Below are 27,804 nucleotides of genomic sequence, written 5' to 3'. Positions count from 1 at the left end.
CTCTAGGATGAAACATACCACGTAGCTTGATTACAAGGCACTAATCCTTTTTCTACATCTCATGCTCATTAATGAATATCAGTGTTCATCACACGTGTTGGGCAAGGGAAAAAGCACGTTTTGCATAGTTATGCTTCCCAGCACAGTACTGGGTAACTTCTCCTAGAACTTCATGGGTTTTTTTCTGTTTAGGCTTTCCAAAGATGTAGCTCGGTTCTAGCAAAACAATAAATAAAATAAGAGCTTACAAAAATGGTAATTTTTGTAGAGGTAAACAACCATAGGAGATGTCAGTATCATTTTGATGCTTTTTTGAAATAAAGAAGCAACACTCACCATTAGCTAGAAATGAGTTGCCAAGCTCTAGGGATAAACAGGCTGCCTGCAGGAAAGCCTGAAGGAGTTGATGGTGCCAGGCACAGGGCCATTTTCTTCTCTATCAGAGCGTTGTTTTTGAATCTGGTGATCAGAAAGTGAGGCTTTGTGGTGGGTGTATGTTTCTCTCAGCAGGATCAGCCAAGCTGTCTTTGGGGACAGTGTTCCCAAGAGATTTTTTCCTTTTGATATACGTGGGTTTTAAATAGAGATATATGTAAATGCACTTACTATTGCTAATAGCTTTAGCCTCCATTGAAGTGCAAAATGCTCTTTCCTTCGGACCAGGAAACAGGTGGTCTTGTTTTGCTATGTAGCGTGCACCAAATGAAGGTCTATGAGTGTTCTAGACTTTACATTGCAAGATGAGTTATGACAACATTAGTCAAAATCCACTCAGCCTCTCTTGAGATTGAAGCTAGTTTTGTGTCCTAAATCATTTCTCTTCTAATTGTCATGAGGCCAGCCTCTGCTCCCTGCATTTATTCGATCCACCAGAATAGAAGAAGAAACAGAGTTTTCATTTTCCCCAGAGGTTGGTTGTAACGGTATCAATTACCTACAGGCTCTTGCAACTGACTATCCCAGAGAATAGACGTGCTATTAACATTTCTTCTTTACTCTTCAAATGAGTCAGCGAGACCCTTAAAATAGCTTTACCATGCTCTGCTGTCATTGCTTTGAGTGGTGATAAGACAGAGAGAAAGAAGGAAGTAGTCATGTCAAATTACTTTATTTCTCTAAGTCTCTTCGCTTGTAAAATATATATGGTTTTATAATTAATCCATTCCACTTAATTGAGAAAAGTCACACGCATCTTCAAAGGACAAGTTCTAGTTAACAGGAAACACCATTAGTTCACACCAAGCCTTTTACATACATTATCTCATTTTCTCCTTGCAACAACTGAGGTGACTTAGATATTACTGTCATCATTTTGTTGAGAAAAGTTGGAGCATAGTGGGGACTGGAGACTTGGGTGAAACCTGGACCAGCCTGGCACGAGAGCCAATGTCTTTCTATCCTACCTTGTACTAAGAATCAAAGAAGTCGGTGCGGATAGATGGTGCCTACCCTCAGAAGTTTATAGCTTGGTTGAAGAGATAAGATATTCAAGAAAATAGTTATAATAAAGGGGGTCCCTGAATCTGTGAGTTCCCGCCAGTGATGCAGAGTTTTGCTGTTCATGAGGAAAGACCCTCTAGCCAAACTGCTCAGAAAATGCTATGAAGAACAGTTGGCTTTTGGGTCAATGAAGGTAATGGGTTAAACCCATTGAATAAGAATCCACGAGTCCATCCTGACAATAAAGGAATAAACAAACACATAAAAAAGTTTAAGGAAAACTCTTTCTCATAGTAGAAAAATGTTATTGAGTTCAAAGAGTACCATTTTGCCACTATCATAGTAATACCTGATTTGGGCAAGAACCATCAATGGAGGCTAAAACTCCTGAGTCAGAGTAACAAGATACTTGTGTAGCCTCAAAGTACCTCCTTACCAACCACTTCAATTACAGAGACAAAAATAGTAACTTTCCAGGGGAGAAACTGGCCAAACACACCTCAACCTAGTCATCAACATTAACACCACCAATCATGGGACCACGTGACTCCTTGTATCTTCTGATGCAATTCCCTAAAAGGACAACAATATCACTTATGTGATGTCACTGCCAAAAATGCAGAGCCTGAATCTAATTATGAGAAAATGTCAGACAAACCCAAACTAAGGAACATTCTAGAACACAGCTGTGCCCTATGAAACTGTCAATGTCATGAAAGACAAAGAAAGGCCAAGGAACCATTCCAGATTAGAGGAGACTAAAGACACATGACAAGAGAGACAGTGCACAATCCTGGATTGGCTCCTGTCATGAGGGTGGGGGGGAATGATGTGCTGTATGTTACTGGGGACAATTGGTGAAATTTGCATAAGGTCTGTACATTAGATGACAGTATTGTGTTCATGTTTAATTTCCTGACATTAACAATCGTACTATGGCCATGTAAGTGAATGTCTATGTTCTTAGGAAATACACATGGTCATATTTAAAAGTAAATCTGCGTTCTATTTGCAAATTGCTCAATGGGGAAGAGCAAATATACATGTAAATATGTATATGCAAATTGCCCTCAAATGATTTAGAAAATTGTGTGTGTATGTGTGTGTGTATGTGTGTGTATGTGTGTGTGTATGTGTGTGTGTGTGTGTGTGTGTGTGTGTGTGTGTGTGTCTACATGGGGAGGATGACAAAGTAAAATGTGGCAGACGTCAACAGATAATGATCTGGACGAAGGTTATAGGAGAGCTTTTTGTACTTTTTTTTTTTACAACTTTTGTGTAAGTTTTAAATTATTTCAAAATCACATTTTTTTAATTGGCTTTTGAACTAGACTTCCCAAACACTCATGTGTTTAGTCCTTATCAGTATTTAAAGTAGTGTGGTTTTTTAATTATCTAAAAATTGTTGTCTTCGAAAAGATGCTAGTTTCCAGCTTCGCTAGCTTTTGCCTTTCCAGATCATTCCCGTTCTGGAGGAAGCCGGTTTTGTCTTCTTTATGAAACTAGGGAATTAACAAGGAGCGGGAGTTGTCTCCCATCTGCTTATATACAGCCATATCTTCTTCTCCAATTACATTATTAAGACTGATTAAAGTAGAGATCATTTTGGGTTGTCTTTGGATCTTGGACAACAAATTGCAGCCTGCCAGTGTTGAGCATACCCCCATATACTTAATTATATCTCAATTGGTGGAGTCCGAGAAACAAGGAAAGAAAACCATCGCTATCAGTTTCCAGCGATTCTAAAGATATCTTTCTGTTTCTCCCAAGTTAATTGAACCTAAGTCTTTATTATCATAGTCTCTGTGTTTCTCAAGCACTTTACCTTTTAGAAAGCACTCCTTGATTTTAGGTATGTTTTCAGGCAGACGTCCTACCATCTGCAGGGATGATGAGAGGTGGGGTTTAGGAGATGTCCAAGTATCCTTGTAATTGTAAGACTGAATGATGCTTTGATCTCAGTTGAACCTTAAAAGGCTTGTCTGTTAAAATGGGGAGGAAATACAACTCTCGTTCTATGGACAGCAAATTGGAGATCCCGCAAGTTTGGGACTCGCCCAAGGGGCCATGTTGGTTCTTCCATCTCTTGCTGAGGAGTGAGGCTATGCTGGGTTGTTCTATAGATTTTTGTATCCATCCAGGTCACTTGTCTTAGTCAGTGTCATGTGTCATGCATGCATTTATTATTTGGTTAACAGTGTTGGCAACCGAAAAGCAAATATTAGCATTGACTAAATTTATTTTAAAGCAGTACGTTACAAAAAATAACCAATGACTTAAATATATCTACTTTTTTTTTTTTAAAGATTAGTCAACTTCTGTAATGGGTATCTTGCAACCATATAATAAGCAGAGACCTATTTTTAGGATTCATCTTAAATAATCATTTAGCATAGCAGGCTATTTACATCTGGCCCACATGCCTCTTTCAGACAACTGAATTATACTTCTGCTCTTGACCAAGATGTGGGGGAACATAAACAGGATGGCATTGTTAAGAAGCAGAGCAGAGGAACACAAATCGGGCATACAGAAATGACTCAGAAGGTGCAGGGGTGGGGGGCAGCGTGCAGCATCCTACATGGCCTCGGGATCAAATCACGAAACCATCAACTCTCAGGTGGTTGATCATTGAGTCAGCATTTTCCTTTCGTCTTGATTTCTTGGCACTTCCTCTTGCAGAAGGAATGATGACTTTTTCTAAAAATTGACCATGATTTTTTTAATAGCTTTATTGATGCAGAATTCGCATACCATAAAATTCATTCATCCTGAGTGTACAGTTTGGGTCTTAGGAAATGTGTGCTGTTGTCTGACCACAGCCAGAGTACAGTTTTGGCATGACCCCATGACCCCCCAAAGGTCTCTCCTGCCCCTGTACCTGCTCCCATCCTTGGCACCAGGAAAACACTTGTACTGATTATATCATTTGTTACTTTTGCCAGCGTATCGCCCCAGCAACCTTCCACCTGACCTACTGGTCATCGTCCTATCTCAGAGGATTGGTCTCAGTCTAACTTCTGGAAAGAGCATAGCTTTGAAACTCTGGCGACTGTTGGTTTTTGAGTAGACCCTCTCCTCTCGTGAGCAATGCTTTGGTGCAAATGGAGATATCCCTGGTATCTCGTCACTTGGAAATCTCAGATGTCTCGTATTTCCTATCATCAATGGGAATCTTCCAGAATTACCCGTATGCACTCTTAATCAGAAGATTTGTTTAAATAAAAAGAGGAAAACCCCCTAAAGACCTTTCTCTTCAAGGGTTAGGACAATGACACAGCCACTGTGCTGTGTTTTAATGTCATGATGTTTGGTGTCCCACAACTCATGCGTGAGCTAATGCTAATTGCTCCCTCATTTCCCAAAGAGAAACCCTGGTGTCAGCCTTGCAGGGGTCCCCTTTGCCTTTGGCCACATATTAACATCAGAAATAAAAAGCTTGTATCACATAGACTGGTTGGATTTCCTTTTATTAACCAAAGGAACACATGGACTCTGGAGTAGACCTAAGTACCCTTTTAAAGATGGTTTATGACAAAAGCTCATTTATAAACCCCTCGACATGGTCCTATAAAAGAATCTGATAAAAATAAGCAGGATACGAAATTTAGCATGCATTATGTTCAAAATCTTTATGTTTTAAATGGAAAGGAGAGACTTGAGGAATACAAAATACACCAAAATTCTACTGGTGGTTGTCGTCGGGTGAAAGAGGCGGGCTGGGTCTCTCTCACCGTCTCTGCCCTGCCTTTTTCCACTTCTTTTGTACTTTCCTGAGCAGAGCGCTTTTACACCTGGAAAAACTCAAAATAGCTCAATAATTCCTATTTCTGCAAACGAACTTCAGCATACTTAACTCTTAACGATCATCTTCACACTCCTTCTAGCGGACAAGACAGTCTGTCCAGTTACTTTATAGGTTAATCTGTGCCTCCAACTCAACCTCTCTGAACTAGTCAGCTTGGAGACTCTTGCTTGACAGGTGTTGAAAGGAGGTCAGCCTGTAACTGGGCTGTCAGGATCCTTACCTTAGCATCCCTAACCTCATGGGCCCCCAAGAGGAACGGTTCCAATTTGGGGAGAGAGGCTTGCAACTCAAGCTAATCAAACTCACAAGAACACATAAGGCAGAGTGCCAACTTCTAAAAATACAACGGAACATAGACCTGTCACCAGGACTGAACTTTTCAAAGGTTTTTCTTCCTCTTTTATGACTTCTGCTGGGAGTGTTACCACGAGCTGTGTGTAGGGCCCTGCTGAGGGATAAAAGCTCATCATCACCCCCCCTGCCAGCAACACTCCGGGGGCGATTTCTATCACTCATTCATTTCTTCTTGAGAGTCAGCCGATCGCTAAGTTCTCCAGGTAGCTGGCTCTTTCCCCCTCTGAATTGCACCCAGATTTGCACATTCTATTTCCGGTCTAAACCGGGCAGGAGACCTGGTGGAGGGAGGGGGGCAGTCCTTGATCCCCTGGCCTCTTTTTACCTGCCTCAGCCCCCTCCCCAGACCCTGCCATCTCCAGACGCTGTGCCCTTCTCCAGAAGCTGCCTGCTGATTGGAGGAGCTCCCTTATAATTTAAAGAAACTCAAGGACGTTCGGTCAGGGGGTGGCGGTCCCTAGCACACACCAGGGCCCAGGGCACCTGTATCGCCATGTTATGATGTGTGAAATCCTATACTCCTTTTCACGTCAAAAGCCCCTGGTCTGTGCTTGGATCGCATCCCTGGGCAGGAGAGGAGGAAGCCTCGGGATTCATTGTGGAAACAGTCAAGACGTGAAAGAACTGGGGCTTTCTGGCTTGTTTTCCGAGAGGCTCAGCTCCCAACGGGGGGCCGTGTTTAGGTCAAGGTGCTTGGGATTCTTTCCAGAGGAGTTCCGTTCTTCCCATGGATTGGGGGATGGCAGGTGGGGTGGCTGCCTGGTGCACCAGGCGGGCCTCTTGGGACGAAGCAAAGCGAGGAGCAGACCCGCAGCTTGACCAGTGGCCTGAGATCTGAAGCTTTTCTGGGATGTAGGGCATCCAGAGGAATGCTGCTGCCAGCCTTGTCAGGAAGACCAGGCGAGGACTCAATAATTTAGGGACCGCAGACATTCTTGGAGCCCCAGCAGTTTTAAGTAGCAGTATTCAAAGAAGCGTTTGTTGCTTTATGTGGAATTTCTTGGTTACTAGATATGGTCTTTGGAGAGCCATGGCATGATGCCTGGGGTCCAGGGCAGGCTAAGCACTGTCCCCCCCCCCCTCTGCAAGTTTGGCAGATGAAAATAAAGATGGTGCAAAGCTGAGAACTCATAATAAGGACTTCGCTGGGGGGATCGGAATTGTTCTGGCGTAATGACAATTTGTGACACCAAACACATTATTTCTTAGAAATCATATTTCTCCTTTGTAAGACTTATAAATATACGTGACAGAGTAAATATACTTGTTACCCAACACTTACCAGATATGTTCTTTTTTTGTCCTTTTTTTAAATTGAGCTACAATTGACATGCAATATCCTATGAATTTCAGGTATACCTCACAGCAAGTCACCATTTTTCCACATTATGAAGTGACCCCCCCCAGGATAAGTGTCATTGCCATCTGTCCCATCATATATACTCTTGTGTGTGACGTTCTTTTTCCTCTGGTCCCAACTCGGGGCAGCTCCAAACGTTTGCAATGCCAAAAAAGAATTTTGCATCATGGGGCGCCTAGGAGGCTCAGTCGTTAAGCGTCTGCCTTCGGCTCAGGTCACGGTCCCGGGGCCCTGGGATGGAGCCCCGCATCGGGCTCCCTGCTCGGTGGGGAGCCTCCTTCTCCCTCTCCCTCCGCCTTATCCCCTTCTTGTGCTCTCTCTTTCCCTCTCTCTAAAATAAATAAACAAAACCTAAAAAAAAAGAATTTTGCATCATACAAATAATACCTAAGTAGATTTCCTTTATGAAAATGAATACAACCATTAAAATATGTCTGACTACCCGTCAGTCCGTCTGCTCCGTAGACTATCTTGTGGACGCTTTCAGGTCTTTTCTATTCCATGTACGTGGTTTTATATTGTTCTGTATTTAACACTCCTGGTATCACACTCTGTTTTGTTCCGCAGTTTGTCCTGGGGATCTTTCTATGTGGGCCTCTTGATTTTCAGCTGCCACAGAGTAGCCTCTTCCATTGTTCTGCCATAATGTACTGGCCATTGCCGTAAAGATTAACATTCATATCCTTTCCATGTTTCCACTGGTACATTGCCTGTCATGAACACCCCATAGATGCCCGTCTGTGAACTTGAGTCTTTGTCTACAGGACATACCAAAGAGTAGATGGGATGCCTTAAATGATCCGTATGTTTTACTTCTCAAACAGATACTACCAAACTGCCCTCCAGATTTTGGGTACCACTTTATACCCCTAATGGCCACAACACTGCAGTTCTACTGTGGTCCTTTTTTTTAAGTTAAGGCTTTTAGGCCAAAGGAGCATTCGCCCTTAAGATGTAAATTGCTCTGGTGGAGATGACTGGTTTTAAGTCCTTAAGGCCTTGAAAAGGAGTGGTGTCATTTTGGGGGGGGCGGTTTGGCTGGACACTGGGAACAAAGCATCCTTGGGGTTTCTAGGAAGCCAGGAGGAGTCTGCAGACTTAGCCAACTCAGTGGGCCCCGAGGTGGGAATGGGGTCATCAAAAAGGTGATAAGAGAGCGTCTGTGGGATAAGTTGCAAGTGGGGAGGGGCTGGGGGGGGCTGGAAGACGGGTCTCGAAGAACTAGCCCTGCTTCAGAGTTAGGGGTGTGGACGGGGCACGTGTGTGTGTGTATATACTCTCGTTCCTAAGACCGCCTCCTCCCTCTACCCCGTCGCAACCTACTCCCTTCCTCCACGAGCCTGACTGTGTGTGGGGGCTGTGCACACTAGTTTTATGGCTCTCCTGGGGCAGTTTGTCAGCCTTCAGGAGAACAGACCGCAGGATAGAGATCTCAGCCCAGACCAGCTCTCGGCCAGATTCTTTCCTGATAATGATCATTTCCAAGACCAGAAAGGCTTGTTCCTATGATCACCCATTCAACCTATAACTGTGATGAAAAGCCTCTGAGGGTTTTACCCATCCTGAAGCATTTTACATTCTGAGAATGCTGGGCAAACGTTTGTTTTATGCTCAAGACCATTCCTGATCTATCACTGAACCGTAGAAGGTAAATTATTCTACCATCTAGTTCGTATGTTTTACTCTCTCACTGTTTAAGTCATTTAACAAGACAGTTAAACTTTGCAGAGAGAGGCTTATTTAAAACTGAATAGTACTTCTTATTTAAAACTGAATACTAGCCCTTTATCTGGTATGTCATTTGCAAATATCTTCTCCCATTCTGTCAGTTGTCTTTTGGTTTCGTTGACAGTTTCCTTTGCTGTGCAAAAGCTTTTTATCTTGATGGAGTCCCAATAGTTCATTTTTGCCCTTGCTTCCCTTGCCTTTGGTTACATTTCTAGGAAGAAGTTGCTGCTGCTGAGGTCGAAGAGGTTGCTGCCTGTGTTCTCCTCTAGGATTTTGATGGATTTCTGTCTCACATTTAGGTCTTTCATCCATTTTGAGTCTATTTTTGTGTGTGGTGTAAGGAAATGGTCCAGTTTCATTCTTCTGCATGTGGCTGCACAGTTTTCCCCAACACCATTCGTCGAAGAGACTGTCTTTTTTCCATTGGACGTTCTTCCCTGCTTTGTCGAAGATGAGTTGACCATAGAGTTGAGGGTCCATTTCTGGGCTCTCTGTTCTGTTCCATTGATCGATGTGTCTGTTTTTGTGCCAGTACCATACTGTCTTGATGATGACAGCTTTGTAATAGAGCTGGAAGTCCGGAATTGTGATGCCTCCAGCTTTGCTTTTCTTTCTCAACATTCCTCCGGCTATTCAGGGTCTTTTCTGGTTCCATACAAATTTTAGGATTATTTGTTCCATTTCTTTGAAAAAAGTGGATGGTATTTTGATAAGGATTGCATTAAATTAAGTGTAGATTGCTCTCCTTCACAATATTTGTTCTTCCAATGCATGAGCATGGAACGTTTTTCCATTTCTTTGTGTCTTCCCCAATTTCTTTCCTGAGTATTTTATAGTTTTCTGAGTACAGATTCTTTGCCTCTTCGGTTAGATTTATTCCTAGGTATCTTAGGATTTTGGGTGCAATTGTAAATGGGATTGACTCCTTGATTTCTCTTTCTTCTGTCTTGTTGTTGGTGTATAAGAATGCCACTGATTTTTGTGCATTGATTTTATATCCTGCCACTTTACTGAATTCCTATAGAGTTCTAGCAGCTTTGGGGTGGAGTCTTTCAGGTTTTCCACATAAAGTATCATATCATCTGCAAAGAGTGAGAGCTTGACTTCTTCTTTGCTGATTCGGATGCCTTTGATTTCTTTTTGTTGTCTGATTGCTGAGGCTAGGACTTCTAATACTATGTTGAATAGCAGTGATGATAGTGGACATCCCTGCCGTGTTCCTGACCTTAGGGGGAAGCTCCCAGTTTTTCCCCATTGAGGATGATATTCACTGTGGGTTTTTGTAAATGACATATCAGATAAAGGGCTAGTATCCAAAATCTATGAAGAACTTATCAAACTCAACACCCAAAGAACAAATAATCCAATCAAGAAATGGACAGAAGACATGAACAGACATTTCTGCAAAGAAGACATCCAAATGGCCAACAGACACATGAAAAAGTGGTCAACATCACTTGGCATCAGGGAAATCCAAATCAAAACCTCAATGAGATACCACCTCACACTAGTCAGAATGGCTAAGATTAACAAGTCAGGAAACGACAGATGTTGGCGAGGATGCGGAGAAAGGGCAACCCTCCTACACTGTTGGTGGGAATGCAAGCTGGTGCAGCCACTCTGGAAAACAGTATGGAGGTTCCTCAAAAAGTTGAAAATAGAGCTACCGTATGACCCAGCAATTGCACTACTGGATATTTACCCCAAAGATACAAATGTAGTGATCCGAAGGGGTATGTGCACCCCAATGTTTATAGCAGCAATGTCTACAGTAGCCAAACTATGGAAAGAGCCAAGATGTCCATCAACAGATGAGTGGATAAAGAAGAAGTGGTGTATATATATACAATGGAATATTATGCAGTCATCAAAAAACACCGAAATCTTGCCATTTGCAACGATGTGGATGAACTAGAGGGTATTATGCTAAGTGAAATAAGTCAATCAGAGAAAGACATGTATCATATGATCTTATTGATATGAGGAATTCTTAATCTCAGGAAACAAACTGAGGGTTGCTGGAGTGGTGCGGGGTGGGAGGGATGGGGTGGCTGCGTGATGAACATTGGGGAGGGTATGTGCTATGGTGAGCGCTGTGAATTGTGTAAGACTGATAAATCACAGACCTGTATCTCTGAAACAAAAAATACATTATATGTTAAAAAAAAAAAAAGAGGATAGTAGGAAGGGAAAAATGAAGGGGGTGGAAATCGGAGGGGGAGACGAACCATGAGAGACGATGGACTCTGAGAAACAAACTGAGGGTTCTAGAGGGGAGAGGGGTGGGGGGATGGGTTAGCCTGGTGATGGATTTTAAAAAGGGCACATACTGAATGGAGCACTGGGTGTTCTACACAAACAATGAATCATGGAACACTGCATCAAAAGCTAATGTAATGTGCCCTTAGTCAGAATGGCTAAGATTAACAAGTCAGGAAACGACAGATGTTGGCGGGGATGCGGGGAAAGGGCAACCCTCCTACACTGTTGGTGGGAATGCAAGCTGGGGCAGCCACTCTGGAAAACATGGAGGTTCCTCAAAAGGGGAATAAAATAAAATAAAAAATAAACTAAAATAAAAAAAACTGAATAGTACTTCTCAAAAGTTGGATTTGAGAGATTATAGCAGATTATTTTACCTGCAGTTTTAAAATTTCAAAAAAAAATTGAAAATTTCAGCCAACATCACCCCCTTTTTTTTTTTTCCTTTTCTTTGTTGAGACTAAGAATCACCTGAGGACTTTTTCAAAATCTGGAGACCCACGTGGCACTCCGCATTAGTTAAACAGAATGCCTGGGCAGAGGGAACCAGATGTCCATAGTGGAAACTACCAATCCAATGGATAAGAGAAAAAAAAATTTTTTTTGGCTTAAAAATTTCTAGGAAGAACAAGACAATCATGCCATTAAAAGATTTTTAAATGCTTTCATTCTTTTCCTGTGGTCAAAGAACTCCATAATGCAACAACAGATCTATTGAACAATAATTTACAAAATGAGATATAATACTAACAAAATTTGCCCAATTTCAGGAAACCTGGGTGGCTCAGTCAGTTGAGCGTCCAACTCTTGATCTCTGCTCAGGTCTTGATCTCAGGATCGTGAGTTCGAGCCTGTACTGGGCTCCATGCTGGGCATGGTGCCTACTTAAAAAAAAAATTTTTTTTGCCAAATTTACACCTTAAGATGTGTTTTTGATTATAACACTTTTGAGTACAGAAATAACGCAAGTTATAATGTCTTCTCGATGTTCATGACGAGTTTGACTGTGGGTACAAAGGTCACTCGGCTCTATGCACCCGAGAAGTGGATGGACGCCTTCGTAAGCAGCCAGAGGGCACTTAGGAGAACCTCATTAAGTCCTGCATTTTGTCCTGCCATTGGTGCACTAGATTGAACGTCACTGCACACTCACACACACACTTCTACTTTATCAGTTTGAAAATTCTAAAGAATGCCTGCAAAACTTAAATTCCGCCACCACTCCCCCCCCCCCCCCGCCCCAAGGCTGGAATGGAAGGGGTGGGACTCTTGTCCCATCCAGGTCAAAGAGCAGGCCCAGGCCCTGCAAGAATGCCTGCAAACCCCAGCCAGCCGCGGTACGGGGGAGGGGCCTGTGTGTCCTCTCCCTGGGGAGGCAGCTCCCTGCGGTCCTTCCTTTGCTCCTCTGCCTAGAATAGAATGCCTTGAGTAAGGCCTGGTGGGGGGGCTCCTCCATCACATCCCATCATCCCATCCCATCTCCTATCCCATCTGGATAGCCCGCGGATGTCCTGGCGGGCTGGCTGGGTCTCTGGAGGACAGTGGTTGATGCCGTTCACACAGGCCAGCTTGGTGTCTGCCCACCTTGGACGTCCTCAGTCTGGACGGTAGCTGCCTCCCCTTTCTCCTGGGAGCCTGCTCCTCGGCTGCCCCCCTCTCCGGGCGGAGGGTCCCTGCTAACACAATGGTATGTGCTTCCACTGTGCCCGACCTTGGGGGAAAGCGTTACCTAACAGCTCAGGCCTGTCCTTTGGGGGAACTGACCTTGGGCTCGCGGCCCGCCGAAGCTGTGTTCGGACAATGCGTCTTAGTCATTCGAGGGGGGTCTCGACAAGAGCCAAGCAAGCGACCGAAATGGGGTGTGTGCTTCTTGCCCTCTCTCTTTGTCCCTCTGCTCTGGTATTCGTATCATCATAACATAGATGATCGGCACTTGTGGGAACACTCTCTTTACCGGTTTTCTTTCCTGCTCCCACAAGAGTGACGCAATCCTATCTTTCGAAGTAGACTTAAGGGTAGAGAAAAGGAGAACACGTCAAAGTCAATTCATCTTTAAAGAAACCTAGTGTTTTCAGCCATCTGACTTCTCAGTGTCGAATTCTCCCCTGAGACTGGACTGTGTTTTGAATGTGATGCGGGACCCGGCTGACAATTTGACTTGGCCTATTTGTGTGTTTCTGCTGTTGTTTTTGTTGTTGAACAGAGGTAAACATTCCGAAATTTCCATGTTTTTGAACCTTGTCTAAAAAAAAAAAAAAAATCCCTGAAAAGAAACCTAAAATGACTTATGATTGTACGCAATTTCTATTTATTTCTGTCTCAGTAGGTGGGTATCTTTTTTTTTTCTTCGCCTGAGAGCTGAACCCTTTGGCTTGAAAAGAACAGGTCGTAGGAAAGAAGACTTACAAACAACTAATGGTCTCATGACTCACCTCACCTCACCTCACCTTTGCCATTGTTGACAAGTGTAGTGTTTTCTCTGCCTGGACCTGCCTGTAATTTGCCCTAATCTTCCCACTGTCTTCCAGGACTACCAGCCAGACTCCCAGAAACCATGTTGGTAGGATCCCAATCCTCCTCCCCTGGGGGGCCCAATGGGATCATCAGAAGCCAGTCCTTCGCGGGGTTCAGCGGCCTTCAGGAGAGACGGTCCAGGCAAGTCGGGTGTGGTTCTGTCCCGGGACGCAGCTCGAGAAGGACGTGAGCTCATGCCCTCCAGAGGCTCTGTGAGCATGCAGCCTTGCCAAAACACTCACACGCATGCACACGCATGCACACACACGTGTGCATGTTGTTTTAATCTCTTCCGTGGAAAAGACGTAATGTACCAAAAATTAAGTGCCATAGTTTTTTTCTGTCATCTAGGATTCCTCCTGCCAAGCAGATGGTGGGCTGAAGATTTGGGATAAGCTAGCAGTCTGTGTGCCTGGCTTTCCCCACCCCCTTCCCCTTTGGGCCGCACATCTCCCACTACAGCCAGACTGGGGAGACTGTGTTTGCTCTAAAGTTATGCCGTGGGTAGAGACCGCCTCTGCAGAGCGACTCTGGGAAGCAGATGTCCTTCAGACACAGGCTTGGGAAAGTTAGTCTTCCGGTTTCCCCCAAATCTCCCCTCCTCTAAAATAGAGGACTTCGGGGAACTCAAGAAGGAACACACGGGTCATGAAATAGGTAACATGGAAAAAGTTTGTCTTCGTTTTTGCCAACACGACAGAGGTCTTGGGCCCTCGGGGGCCTACGTGCCTGACCTGTCCTTTGGTACAGACGGTTATGCCGAGGAAAAGAGTAACTAACCTGGGAGGCGCAGGGCAGGCACCTGCCAGACTCGGAGGTCACGGCTTTCCCTTTGACAGCTGGGTTGGTGAGGTTCTGGCCGCACGGTCTCCTTATCAGATCCACGGTTGGGGTCTAAGTTATCTCAGGTGTCCATCTCCGCTTGCAGGCTGCGTCCCTGCCACTAGCAGAGACGCTGAGTTCTGCGTTCTACCTAAAGATAATGTACTCCAGAAAAAGAAAGCTTACACAGAGCCATGGGTTCGGCTACGTGTGCCTTTCTTTAATGCCGTCTGGAGTAGCCCTTTATCCAGAAACTGTTCATTCACATCCTAGTCGAGTTTAGTAGGTACTTGTGCCCAACATTGCATAGCACGCGTATTTTTTTCGTTGGATTAGACCCTTCTGCTTCCTTGTTTCCTTGGAAGCACTTGTCCTCGGCTTTCTGTAAGGTTTCAGTGGCATGGTATGTCTTCACTCAGAGTCCCTGACCTGACCCTGGGGAGCCACTGCATTGCGGAGCTTCCAGATTTCAGCAGTCATAAATCTAATAGCAAATCTACCGATAAACCACACGTAGGATGGCTCAGGTTATTCAGCTATCGGGGACCCGTACCTTCCCCAAAAGATACGGATATGAACACAAAATGATTCAAAGGGCATTTCTTTGCTCGGACCCTTTTGGATGCCGAGACTCACAATTTCTTTTTCCTTTGCACAGATGTAACTCCTTCATTGAAAATCCCTCCGCTCTCAAGAAGCCTCAGGCCAAACTGAAGAAAATGCACAATTTAGGACACAAAAACAACAACCCTCCTAAAGAGCCTCAGCCTCAGAGGGTGGAAGAGGTCGTCAGAGCCTTGAAAAATGGACTCGAGTAAGAACATCGATGCTAATAGCGCCCTAGAACGTTTTTCCTTTCTAAAATCCTCAGGGGGAGAAGGGGTGCACGGAAAAGTTCTAAGAGATCATTTTAAAATGTCTATTTCTGTAGTAGACATTTTATTCTTGCACCGTAATTGAGGAAGCCTTCAGTGAGTCTCAAACGTGTGAAATATGTCGAGTTTCCACATCACATCCATAGCGTTGAGGGAGATCCGAACTAGTGATGTGTTTAACTCAGCACCGTGTTGGATTTCACATAAACAACGATGGACAGACAGCTCCATTTTAGTGATCGCTGAGGAAAGATTCTGAAACCTTCCCAAGTTATTATATTATATATTATATGCTATTATTATACGGATCGTTGGCCCAGAATAAAATCTCCCTGGTGCGTGGGGAGACCTCTAGAGTCGGTGTTGTAGTTCACTAGATAGAATTCTGTGAGCCTGGACCCAGGAGACCCAAAACATCATCGTTTTGCCCCATTCTCTCCCCACTGCTTTTTCTTTTTTGGGACTTGCAGCCTCACAGGGGCTCCCCTTTTTGACCGTCTGGTTGGTATCAGAAGCAACTCCCGGAGCTTTCAGAAAGTTGAGAGATTAGGAAATCCACAGCCTCTTCCCCACCGACTCTCCCCTCCCCAGAGCGGGCTCCGATTCCTCGTCCCCTTCGGAAGGACAAGGGCAGCCCCGGCACAGAGGTCACGAGTGGGTTTCCTGTTGTTTTTGCAGTGAGTATCTGGAGGTTCACCAGACAGAGTTGGACAAGCTGACAGCTCAGTTAAAAGATATGAGACGAAATTCTCGCCTGGTAGGTACCATCCGATCATTAGGATGTTAACCCAGTATTCCTTTTTTGGGGCTAAGTATCTTTTTTTTTCCCTACTGGATGGGGATAGGGATCTGGGGAAGGGTATGGGGATGAGGAAGAACCTTTAAGAAAAGCAGATCCAAGGGGGAGAGTACTATCTGCTTCCTGATGCATATATGAGAAGGTTGAAGTTATTCTTAATACTTCTCAGTATTTTCCAAGCATGTTTATGTGGATATGCTTTGTAATCAGGAAAAAATACTAAACAGAAGCAACTGCAACCCCCTATACCCCTCCTCCAAATCATATAAGGAAATGAAGCGTTGGGGTTCTCCTAGCCTTCTGTTAGTACAGAATTTGGAGCCCAGAACTACCAAGAAAATAGTATAGGTCAATGACGTCAGGGCGGGCAAGGGGATCCCAGGCACACCTGTTATGAGAAGTTGGGAGGAGCCCCTGAGCCCGTTCCGTGTCCTTATGTCCCACAGCTAGCCGGTGTCCTCTATTCTAATGAATTTGTGAGGACTTGTCTGGTTGAAGAGGTGCCCCCTATACACTATTTTAAATGATTCTGTTCAGTTCAAAATGATCTTACACCTTAATCTTTCAAGGCGTCAGAAAGCCCAGGAAAAGCCTCCACGCACTAAGAGGTAGAGCTGTGCACCAAAAGCCACTGTCTTCTTCTGTTTTCGGAGATCTGCTAAGATGTGTAGTCGTGTCCTTTCCGAAGGCTCAGAGGCTAAAAGCTTTACAGAAGTTAAAGATTTTATCCGCCCCCCCCCCCATGATGTTACAGTAGGAACCGCCCCATCTCTGTGGGGAGCGACTCCTTCTGGAATGGCCTTCCACTTTGGAATGCCCTTGAGCATCCTCAGTGGCAACACGTTTCTCCTTGGAGAACAATAGTGAATTGAATGGACGCAGGAGCTCTTGCTGGGACCTGGTGTTCCATAGAAAAGCCCTCCTGATGGGGGACAGGGGAATGGTGTGCCAATTACACTGTGCTATTACGAGCACACAGGAAATGAACTTGCTTAAAAAACAATTTGTGAGAAGTCTATCACTGCCCTCCAGGACTCTCCTTAAACACCAGTTGTATATGTTTAAATGGGAGGGCAAGGATTATCCCTGCTCCGTCTATGTTTGCTTGCTTTCCTTATTTAAAAGTTAATATGAATTTATGTGCCCCTCAGGATGTAAGAGAGGAGAGCTGAAAGCAAGTGAGACCCTTGGGTGCAGAGAGATTGGGGTGGAATTCTGAAGACACAGAGGGAAAATCAATACTGGCCCCTAAAAGTACTCTCGCCGCTATTTCAAATAACCCAGCAGAACTTTGTAGGAGTGATCATTTCTTCCCTGGAAATGCAGAAATGCAAACTGAATCCCTCTATTGATATCAGTAACCATTGTGAGGAAACTGTGTTTTAATCCAGACACTCCTTTTTTATTTTAGGGTGTGCTGTATGACCTAGACAAGGTAAGTTCTCATTCTGTGGGGGGAGTATTGCGGAAAAATAAAGCACTGCATGTTTGCAGAGAGGTCCGTGATTTCCCTCTGTAGGCATAACCAGATCTCCAAGAACTGATGATTTTTCTAAGCCCAGTGAAAGTCATGCTTGTATCTAATGAGGGGGGATGAATAAGTACCATGATCTGGTACCATGATATCAAGTACCATGATAAGCTCCAATAACATCTTGAAGGTCACTTCCATAAAAATGCCACCCGCTTGTAGGGTTTCTCTGTGCGCTGATAAGTTCAAGAACTTTCCAGGTATTTGAAGGTCCTTACCTGTGTTCTCTCTAATTGACTGCCGTATTTCATCAAATTGAAGACGTCTTTGATTGAAAAACACACCATTATTTTATATCTCCCTAAGGGAAAAAAAGTGATTCCAGGTAAACCCTGGCACGGTTTTCTCTGTTCACTTAAAATGTGTATTTTATACTTCGTGACAAACTCTTCTAGCTTCTTTTAAATGTAGAGTTTGTTTTTACTTACTCATATATGCTGCTGCTCTCTTCACATGCCTTTCTGTATATACATAATTTTAATGCTGAATTATGGTGTAATGTTTTTTGAAGACATTGGAGAGGGTAATTAAATTTAATGCATGTAATAACAATATTTATAACTCAAAGAGATGACACATGAACCACTGTGATTATCTTTGAGCACGTACAGACAGTAGTTTCAAAATGCACCCTGGTTTCAGAGACACTAAACTGTAGGTGGGGGGAGTTCATCTTCAAGATGATAAAATATGTTACTAAGAAGGATTAGAAGTATACCCCAACAGGATATTGCCCTGCTAGAAACCCAGTGAATTCCATTTGATTGGCCTCCATCAATGTTCAACACAGGGATTCCCATTACTAACTCAAGCTCATCTCTCAGAATATTTATTCGATGTTTTAGTAAATACTTTCCAAATTGGTATTAGAGATTCTCTGAAATAGCCAAGATTGGAAGGAAGGGGAGGTATTTAGCATTTTCTGATAATTTTGAGTCTGAGATCAGGAAGAAGATATTCTTGTTGGTCTAGATCAGTTAAACTGTAAATGGCTGTACTTTTTCAAACTTCTTCTTTTAATTCCAGCAAATTAAAACGATTGAAAGATACATGAGACGCCTGGAGTTTCACATTAGTAAGGTAATGAAGTTCCCTTTGTCTTGGCTTCTGGGTTTCTGTCCTCAGTCACTAATCAGTACGCCTTTGGCCTAAGCATGGCACGTAGTCCGCGGAGAATGTCTTACCTAATTGACTCCTAAGCTGATTAGCAATTAAGTCCTCCAACGGGTGGGAAGAATGGAGAAAAAGGAGAAAAGAGCCTGACAGTCTGGCATAGCTCTGACTCTCCTTCAGTTCAACAAACACTGAAGTGCTTCCCACGGAGCCTCCTGCTGGGCTTTTAGTCCCCATGTGGTCTTGGTAAAGATCGAACCAAACTCACCCTACACGAAACTTCACACTTGTGTAACTGGACCCTCTGGCCACGCATATAGCTTGGTACCCCGTAAACTTCTTCACGAAGGCCTTAAAAGTACTTAAGGACAGGTGCCATGTACGTCCCTAACTCTTTCTCAAGCTCCTGGCTCCTTCTGTCCTTCCTCAATGGCGTGGTTTCCAGGCACCTTTTCTTTCATCTTTGTTGCCCCCATCGACGTGGGCCGTTTTGTCAGGACCCCTGACACCCAGCCCTGAACCCTACAAAGCGTTCACTGACGATCCAGCCAGGCTAGTGTGGAGTGGGACTGTCACCCCGTTGTTCTGAACACTACCAAGAGTTACCGGGGCAACCTGAAAATAGTTCCTGTTGGGAGCCGCTAAATTCCACCGATGGTCATTCCTGTTTGCATCCACGTGCATCAGCCTCTCTTCCAAGTAGAGAGACTGGAGCCTTCAGCTGATCTCTCTGCTAGGAGTCAGAAGCCCTAGGCTCCAGTCACGTACTCTCGGGGCTATATCACTGGGGCGGGGGGGGGGAACCTTGGTTTTCCACTCTGTGAAATGGGGCTGGGAGGTGCATGCATTCAGTCTAAATGAGCCTAAGAATCCTTCTGTTTTAAAATTCTGTGACGATTTAGATGTATATAAACATCTGTGTACGCAGCTGCCTTTGCATGTTTCCACTTTGAAAAGTATCTATTACCTGGGCGAGTCTGAAATTGCTCCAATTTCTGTTAAACTTAATAAATAAAACAATGACATCCATTCAGAGGTATCTCTGTGGCAGGCAGGTGTTGGCAAATTACTCTGTTTAGTTAGAAACACAGCAAGGAAACAAAATCCCTCTCAGGTAGGGGTGTATTTATCCATCTTGCAGCCATCGTGGTTAGCCACAATGATCCCGGGGGTCACGAAAGGTTGGGGGCGGTCTATTTGCAGCACCTTATGCACAACATGTCTCACAAATGATATTTAACTGGATGAGTCCAGCAGTTGGTTTGATGAGGGTCCCTGCTGACGTGTGGATGAGACCAGTGCTAGTCGGCCCGCTCCCACTCAGGTGGGTACAGAGTTACCCTTTATCCTACAGGTTAACTCCATTTGGCTAGGACAGGTTGGCATTGAAATGAGAACAAAGAAGTAACGCTTCTGCAAATGCAGAGTACCGGACTGCATCTTTTGGGCTAAACTGATGTCCCCATGAGCAGTTTCCTATAGAGAGGATGACAGTCTCAGACTTTAGCAAACCTGGTAGTGGGGAAAAGGGAGGAAGGGGCAGCTTCCCAGGGGACCCCACGGGTGAAACAGTCTGGCCTGCCCTGGAAGAGGGATCAGCTCTTGTGTTTCTAGGGGTTTTGTGGGGACCAACCCCATGAGAACGATCTGCAATGTTTATGTAATATTCCAGATTCCAGCCCAGCCCTAACCTACCGAATCCACATCTCAGAGGGGGGCCTGGGCATCAGCATTTTCACAAGCTCACCAGGTGAGTCTTAGCTTGGTTTTAGGGTATGGCAGCCACCCTCTCTGCCAGTCACCAACCCAAAGATTTCATCAGCAGATTCACCACCCTTGACCTTACATCTCCCTCTTAATCAGAGACAAACCCATCGACCCCAAAGACGAAAGGCTGCTTCCAGAGTTTGGCAATTGCTCTCACCAAAGTGGGGTGAGTTGTTGAAGGAAAGAGCAACAGAGAATCCTTTAACCAGAGAATAATTTCCAGTCTCTTAATGTGCATCTTCTTTTTTTTTTTAAAGATTTTATTTATTTGAGAGAGAGAGAGAATGAGAGAGAGAGAGAGCACAAGAGGGAAGAGGGTCAGAGGGAGAAGCAGACTCCCTGCTGAGCAGGGAGCCCGATGTGGGACTCGATCCCGGGACTCCAGGATCATGACCTGAGCCGAAGGCAGTCGCTTAACCGACTGAGCCACCCAGGCGCCCCTTAACGCGCATCTTCTAAGTTGAGTATGATTGACGTCTAGACAGAGATCGCAATGGTGGAAAATTCCACCTACTCTAACAGGTCCTCCTGACGCTTTGTCATCAGCACCCAAAAACTTGCCTTCAGAACAAAAGAGGAATCTTAAACTCTGAAACCCATTATATTCATCTCCACCTTCCTCTGGTGCTACAGCCTTTTGAGGGAATAAAGTTTGTACTGAAATGAAAAATTCAAGTCAGCCGAGGCAGGTTCCTGCCTCGCAGAAGTCCCTGATTTCCTTTGCTTCTGCCAACACCTGGGGTTCGTGTCCTTTTCATCTGCCTGCAAATTCCTGTGGTTAACTGGGGAGCGAGCTGATAATGGGGGAGAGCGCAAGGCTGTGGACATATACGTGATCGGCAATAACCAGGTTTTCTCGACTTAAGCACTGCTGATATTTGGAGCTAGTCTTTGTTGTAGGGCACTGTCCTCTGTCCTGCAGGACGTTTCACAGCATCCCTGGCCTCTGTCCCTACCAGATGGCGGTAACACCTCCCCGCTGTGAGGCTGGAAAAAAACGGCTCCAGCTTTTGCCAAATGTCCCCGGGGTGTCAAAATCGCCTTGGGTTGACTGAGAATCACTGTCTTCGAGACAGTAAGTGGTTATCAGGCTTATAGAATGAGTATGATCAATAGTCATTTGCAAACAGTATATGATTGTTTGGAAGTGTAAATGTAGATATATAGCAGAAAAATGCTCACCTCCAGAGTTTCCTTTTATTGTTTTAGTGGCGGTATCATTTTCACAAACAAACACTGCATAGTTCTTAAGTGTTCAGTTTGATCAAGTTTTGACAGTTGTGCTTCACCTTCATTTTTTTAAAAGATTTTATTTATTTGAGAGAGAGACAGAGAGACACAGAGAGCATGAGTGGCGGGGAAGGGCAGAGGGAGATTCCCCGCTGAGCAGGGAGCCTGACTCAGAGCTTGATCCCAGGACCCCAGGATCGTGACCTGAGCCGAAGGCAGGCGCTTAACCCACTGAGCCACCCAGGTGCCCCTCTTCATCCTCATTTTAAGAATAATTTAATAACTTTATTTTCTATATTGTTGAGGCTCTTTATTGAAGATGATTTTTTTTTTAAGATTTTATTTGAGACAGAGAGCAAGAGCGGGGAGCAGGGGTGGGCAGAGGGAGAGGGAGAAGCAGACTCGCCTCTGAGCAGGGTGCCCGATGTGGGGCTCGATCCCAGGACCCTGAGATCATGACCTGAGCCGAAGGCAGACGTTTAACCAACTGAGCCACCCAGGTGCCCCTGTTGAAAATGATTTTTGTAAAGTCTTGGCTCAAGTTCTTTTTAAAAAAAAAAATGCTAAATGTAGATGTGTGAATATCACCTTGTGACAATACTCTTAAAGTGATAAGAGCCTCGTGGAAATCCTTCCCATGTTTGTTGCTTATGTAGAAGACTGCGGTCTCCGTCATCCAGTACTTTGCTCACACAGCCCACCAATGTTAAGCTCATTTTCATTTCGTGTAATCTGAAAAGAAGGCTCAGATTAAAATCTGCTTTGAAAGAGAAAATGGATCCCAGTGGCTAAAACAAAGATGATTGGTCTCTAGGTAAAAGGATGATGCTTCGGGGTGGGGCGAGGGCGCCTGCGTGGCTCAGTCGGTCAAGCGTCTGCCTTCCGCTCTGGTCGTGCTCTCAGGGTCCCAGGATGAGCCCCACGTGGGGCTCCCTAGTCAGAGGGACGTCTGCTTCTCTCTCTCCTTCTGTCGCTCCCCCCTGCTCATGCTCTCGCTCTCAAATAAATAAAATCTTTATAAATAAGTAAGTAAGTAAATAAATAAATAAAAGGATGACGCTTCTACTAGAGTCTCCTTGTTGAGGTCAGAAACATAAATATCTTTTGGACTGAACAATGGCCTGTGTAACTTCTTTCAAGTGGGATTAAATAGTTACATCCCTCGTGTTCCCTCCTGTGATTCCGACAGGTAGATGAACTCTACGAAGGATATTGTATCCAAAGACGCCTCCAAGATGGTGCCAGCAAAATGAAGCAAGCCTTCGCGGCCTCGCCTAGCAGCCGAGCTGCCCGTGAGAGCCTGTCGGAGATCAGTCGCAGCCACAGGGAGTACACGGAGGTATGTGCCGGTTGGCCACCTCATCCCGCCCTTCGGGAGATGTCTTACCGTTTGCCTCTCTGGCACTGTTTGGGGGCTGCCCATGGAATGGTTTAAGACAACTCTCGGGCACTTCTGTCGGTCGTATTTTGGTTCAGTCTTCACTGGACTCCACAGCCTCCGCTGGCCTTTCTTGGTCCCCGAGCGTCACCTGGCAGGCACTCATCTCCTAGTGCCTTGGACCGTGCTTGCTCACGAACTTGAAAAGCCGCAAGATGTCAGACGCTACGAAGCCGTTCACTGACCAAGTCTTGAACTCTTCTGTGCTTGCTGCTGCCTCGTGGTCTCTGCATAGGGAGGCTACGAATGCTTGTCGAAAAGTGCAGCGACTGCATGAGTCAGCCACAGGGCCCTGGGTTTTGACGCTCTAAGTGCACTCCTAAATTTTCTAGTGTCCAGGCTAATCTGGCTTTATTCCCAGAAGTAGAACCACCCTCGCGGTTAAGATAGCTACCCTGAAAGCTGGGTATCACCAGCGCTCCCGCCTGTGATGATTTTATCGTAAGGAAGTCCCCTTCTGTCTTCAAGGAGACAAGATAAAGAGCCACGAGCAGAAGTGGGCCTCCCCTGGCTTCTGTCTCTGAGGCCCCTGCGTCCGACACGGGGAGGCCTTCCCTCCTCCTGGGGTCACCTGATACCAAGTGTCTTTTGATGAAAGACTGAATAATTCAAGCAGCACATCTCGCTATCCCGAGTGTCTGCTCAGAGATCGAATTTCATGAATGAAGTCATCAGCCTCCTGAGGGTTCATGGGGTCTGCTGGGCAGTTCCCGGAGCTGAGCCTCTGACCCCATGGGTCGCCTTGTATGGTCACCCCAGCAGCATCTCTGGTCTGAACCGTTTTGTCTCTCTCTCTCCGTGTTTTGGCTTCTTCTCCTATATTCCCCTTTCAGAAGAATGCTTGTTAAATGCATAAAATAAAATACGTGGAATCCAGGAACTCAGAAGAAACTAATGATACTGAAATAGTCATTTCAGTATTAGCAGTACAGTTACCAAAATATCTTCGAAAAGCAAAATATTTTGATATAGTACTGTGCTTTGTTTATGCCACGTTATTATTAGCACATCAAAATTAAATTATCAGCTCTAGCATTGCCACTTAGCTATTGGAAGTTATAAAATTTTTAAAGTAGCAAAAAGTATGAGTGATTGTTCAAGGTTATCTAGAACCGGTGGTGTGGCGCGAACACACAGGCGATTTCTATGTGTCAGAGCTACAGGTACCAGTCATATTGCTGGGGCTTACCCCCTACATCCGTGATACTTCCATGCCATGCATTTCACTTAGAGGCTGTGAAATCATGGGGACTTTCTTTTCCCACCATCTAAGTTCATGGACCCGGGGCTTGAGACTCCCTGGCATAGAAGCAGCCCTGGTTCCTGAGACCTCATTTGTGCATGTCTCAGAAATAAAAGAGCACTTAAAACGGTCATTTGGAGTCCAGGAGCAGGTAACCGACTGGCAGCCTGGAGAAGCTGCCCCTTCTAGAACCTTCATCGGCTGTTTCCGAAATACCCATCCTTGCCCAGGTGCCATCATGTGGCATCAGACTCCACTCCCATGTTCAAAGACGTAGAGGACCGTTTCAGCAAGAGGAACTGCTCCTTCGGGGAGAAAGGAGTCGGACTTCTGTAACGTTCTACCTGACATCGGGTGGTTTTTGTCTTCGCGGAACCGCAGAGCCGGGATTTTATCACGAGAACGTTTTGGGGGAGAGGCTCAGGGGCCTGCTGCAGGGGTGGCAGGACTCATCCACAGCTGCCCGGGTGAGATGGAAGAGCATCCTGACCACAGAAGTCCTCACCTGCTAAACTAGCTGCCCCCCGCCCCGCCATGTTTTCTTGAAGATGCTCGTGGCAACCCTGCTTGCATCCCTAGCATTTCGGGAAAGTGCGATGTGTTGTTCCTTCACCCAGCCACGCAGGGCTCTGAGAGAAGCGGTTTACGACAGACACTGAGGCTTTGTTTCAAGCGGCACGGAGCCCAGGCTTCAGGACGTTTCCCCGAGGTCTGCGAAGTTCTCTGAGGTACCAAGAGCTCACAAGGGCAAAGGCAATGATGCCATTGTCTTCGCACCCCATCGACACACCAGTGCAGGAGACTGTCTTCTGGAGAGGACAGACGGGACGCTGTCACCTCACTCTGCAATCCTGAAGTCCTGAGCCCACAAAATGCAGATGGGAGCACTCCCTGTCGGTGCCCACGAGGCTGTGGGCTAGTAGGAGTGCCCCCCACCCCCGCCCCCCACCATGGAGGCCGGCTGCTGAGGGAGAAGCTTGCGGGTGCCACCGCCCCCCACTCCCGGGCCGGACGGTCAAGGCCGCCTCGGGAGAGCCACTGGCCGCGTACTTTTCCTTTTTCAATCTCTACCTCCGACTGCTCTGTTGAGGTCCTCAGATCCAGAGGAAGTAGGGCCGGTGCACGTAGTGACCTAACCACACACTTAGGTGGTGTTCCTCCTCCTGCCTTCGGGGGGCCCTCAACAGTAGAGCAAGTGGAGGACTCTTGTCCAGCCCAGGAATCATTTTGGGGGCGTGTGGCCTTACCGCAGGAACCCAGCCTCACTCACTTTGTAGGACACAGAACCACTGTTATTATGGCCCCGATTTCTATTCAGAGAAATTTCCAACCAACAGAAGAGTCAAGACTAATATAATAAACACCATCTACCTTTACCAGTTGGTAACGTGTTGCCATATTTGCTTTCCTTCTCTCACCTATGCTCAACTTTTTCTTTCCTTATCCTTGTTTTTTTGCTGAGTCATCTGACAGTAAGTAATGAATATTGCAACCCTTCACCCCATAAGTATTTTGCACAGAACCCACGGTGGTCGCCTGTGTCTCCCTGCACAAACACACGCCATTCCCACAACTCAGACAGTTAATCGACTAACGGAGTTATCGAATGGCCTGCACATCTTCAGATGCCGCTGTTTGGTCCAGTCATGTCTTTGATGACTGTCCTAGTGTATTGTCCTTCAAGTCAGGATCTAATGGGAGGCGACAGGTGGCATTTGGTTTTTATGTCTCTTTAGCCCCTTTGGGGCTTTTTTCCCCCCCCACATTACCTTTTTGTAGAATCCAGGCCAGTTCTTGCAGAATATCACATTCTGGATTCATCTGTTTATGATATAATGTGATGAGATCATTGATGTAACATCTGAAGGAAACACAGCGAGTCTTCTGCTGTAGGAGGTCCCTAAGTCAGCGACTTAAGAACCTTGATCTTCTCCATTTAGGAGCGGACTACTTTCCTTCTTCCCTTTTTTTTTTTTTTTTAGAAGATTGTTTATTTAGTTCTTTGAGAGAGAGAGAGAGATCACGAGCAGTGGGGAGGGGTAGAGGGAGAGGGAGAAGCAGACTCCTCGCTGAGCAGGGAGCCCGATGTGGGGCTCGATCCCAGGACCCTGAGATCCTGACCTGAGCCGAAGGCAGAGCCACCCAGGCACCCCCAGACTGCTTTCCTTTTTGTCTAGCATCCCAATCCTCACCATTGCGCATGGAAATAAGTGAAATTGTTCTTCTGTGCTCTAAATTTCCCGTACACCAGAAGGCTTGCGTAGACTCCGGGTGGGGGGGTGGAATTTTGTCCAGAATGCTTCACGGCAGTGCTGGGGAGCTCCCTGCAAACAGGTAAATGCCTCCCCCCCCACCACCATGTTCAAGCCTCGAGCTGTAGTTGTTTGCAGCTACTAGAATGTCACATGCTTTGAGCTGTTGGTGACAGAAGCCTCGCGCTGATGCCAATTTTCTGTCCTCTTCACAGAATATGTGCACCATTGAGGCAGAGCTGGAGAATCTGCTGGGGGAGTTCTCCATCAAGATGAAAGGTACTCTTTCCCCTGTTCAGAGAGGAAGGCGCCATCTCCACAGACAGAGCTTCTTGAAGTTTGAGTGCACATGCTATTTTTATTTTTCTTGCAAAGACACTATGCCGCCCACACTCACCCCTCCCCATTTGTGAATGTGTTGATGTTCCAGACCCTTCTCATCCTGAGACTTGCCTGCACCCTTAAATCTTTATTATGGCAGAATCTCAAGCATACACAGAAATGAAGAGAATGTTGCAATGAACCCCATATCACCTAGATTTAATAATTAGCAAGATTTTGCCACATTTGCTTTTCCCTCTTTTTCCCTTTGATGATACATAACCCAGATATATGAGTCTGCCTGTGTGTATTTCAATATGCATTCCTTAAAGAACGGGGGCTTCTTCTTACGTAAATAATCACAATGCCAAGTATTATCACATCTGATAAAATTAATACGCCTTTGTTATTAATCCACTCATTATCCAATTTCCCCAGCTGTCTCAGAAATGCTTTGTACAGTTGGTTTGTTCCCACTGGTATCCAAATAAGGTCCATGCATCGTGATTGGTCATTAGGTGTCTCTTAGGCTTCCTTTCATCTAAAGCAGACCCTTCCCATTTTCCTCCTACTGTTGACTTGGCATAGAAACCATTGTTGTACAGACCATCCCACATTCTCGATCTGTCTCTTGGCTTCTTTGTGGTGTCATTTCAGTCGCTCCTTCCTGCTCACGTTTTCTACAAACTACCCGCCCATTACTTAGTGGTATTTATTTTTAGTGTAAAACCCACAGAGCCCTGTGCATTTTCCTCCTTTGCCCGGTGCGTTTCTGGTGTTTGCTCTGGAAAGCTCTGACCTAGAAGCATGATTGGTTGTTGATATCTGTACCGTGGCATCTTCAGAACAAAAAAAGGCACGCCGGCTTTAGGAAACAGAGCATGGCCCAGGTGTTGCGGGCAGGGCTCGCCAATTGGCAGCCACGAGTCCGTTTGTCTTGACTGTGG

The 27,804-nt window shown here is 45.4% G+C and overlaps 1 protein-coding gene across 10 annotated transcripts in view; it reads left to right on the top strand.

The window, feature by feature from the left end:
* RIPOR2 (RHO family interacting cell polarization regulator 2) overlaps nucleotides 1–27,804 on the top strand; it is a 221,607-nt gene that overhangs the window by 154,888 nt on the left and 38,915 nt on the right. For 7 of the 10 annotated variants that reach the window (XM_027601515.2, XM_027601508.2, XM_027601509.2 and 4 more), the window contains 7 exons: nucleotides 13,481–13,607; nucleotides 14,947–15,102; nucleotides 15,842–15,920; nucleotides 17,374–17,397; nucleotides 18,520–18,573; nucleotides 22,793–22,942; nucleotides 26,752–26,815. In XM_027601515.2, coding sequence (XP_027457316.1) covers nucleotides 13,481–13,607; nucleotides 14,947–15,102; nucleotides 15,842–15,920; nucleotides 17,374–17,397; nucleotides 18,520–18,573; nucleotides 22,793–22,942; nucleotides 26,752–26,815 — 654 coding nt within the window. Of the gene's footprint in view, nucleotides 1–13,480; nucleotides 13,679–13,744; nucleotides 14,124–14,946; nucleotides 15,103–15,841; nucleotides 15,921–17,373; nucleotides 17,398–18,519; nucleotides 18,574–22,792; nucleotides 22,943–26,751; nucleotides 26,816–27,804 lie in introns of those variants that run through there. The other 3 variants (XM_027601507.2, XM_027601506.2, XM_027601512.2) reach the window with 2 other exon arrangements.

The sequence above is a fragment of the Zalophus californianus genome, chromosome 7 (genome assembly GCF_009762305.2).
Source record: "Zalophus californianus isolate mZalCal1 chromosome 7, mZalCal1.pri.v2, whole genome shotgun sequence".
NCBI classification, from domain to species: domain Eukaryota; kingdom Metazoa; phylum Chordata; class Mammalia; order Carnivora; family Otariidae; genus Zalophus; species Zalophus californianus.
This window is presented reverse-complemented; position numbering and strand designations above follow the sequence as displayed.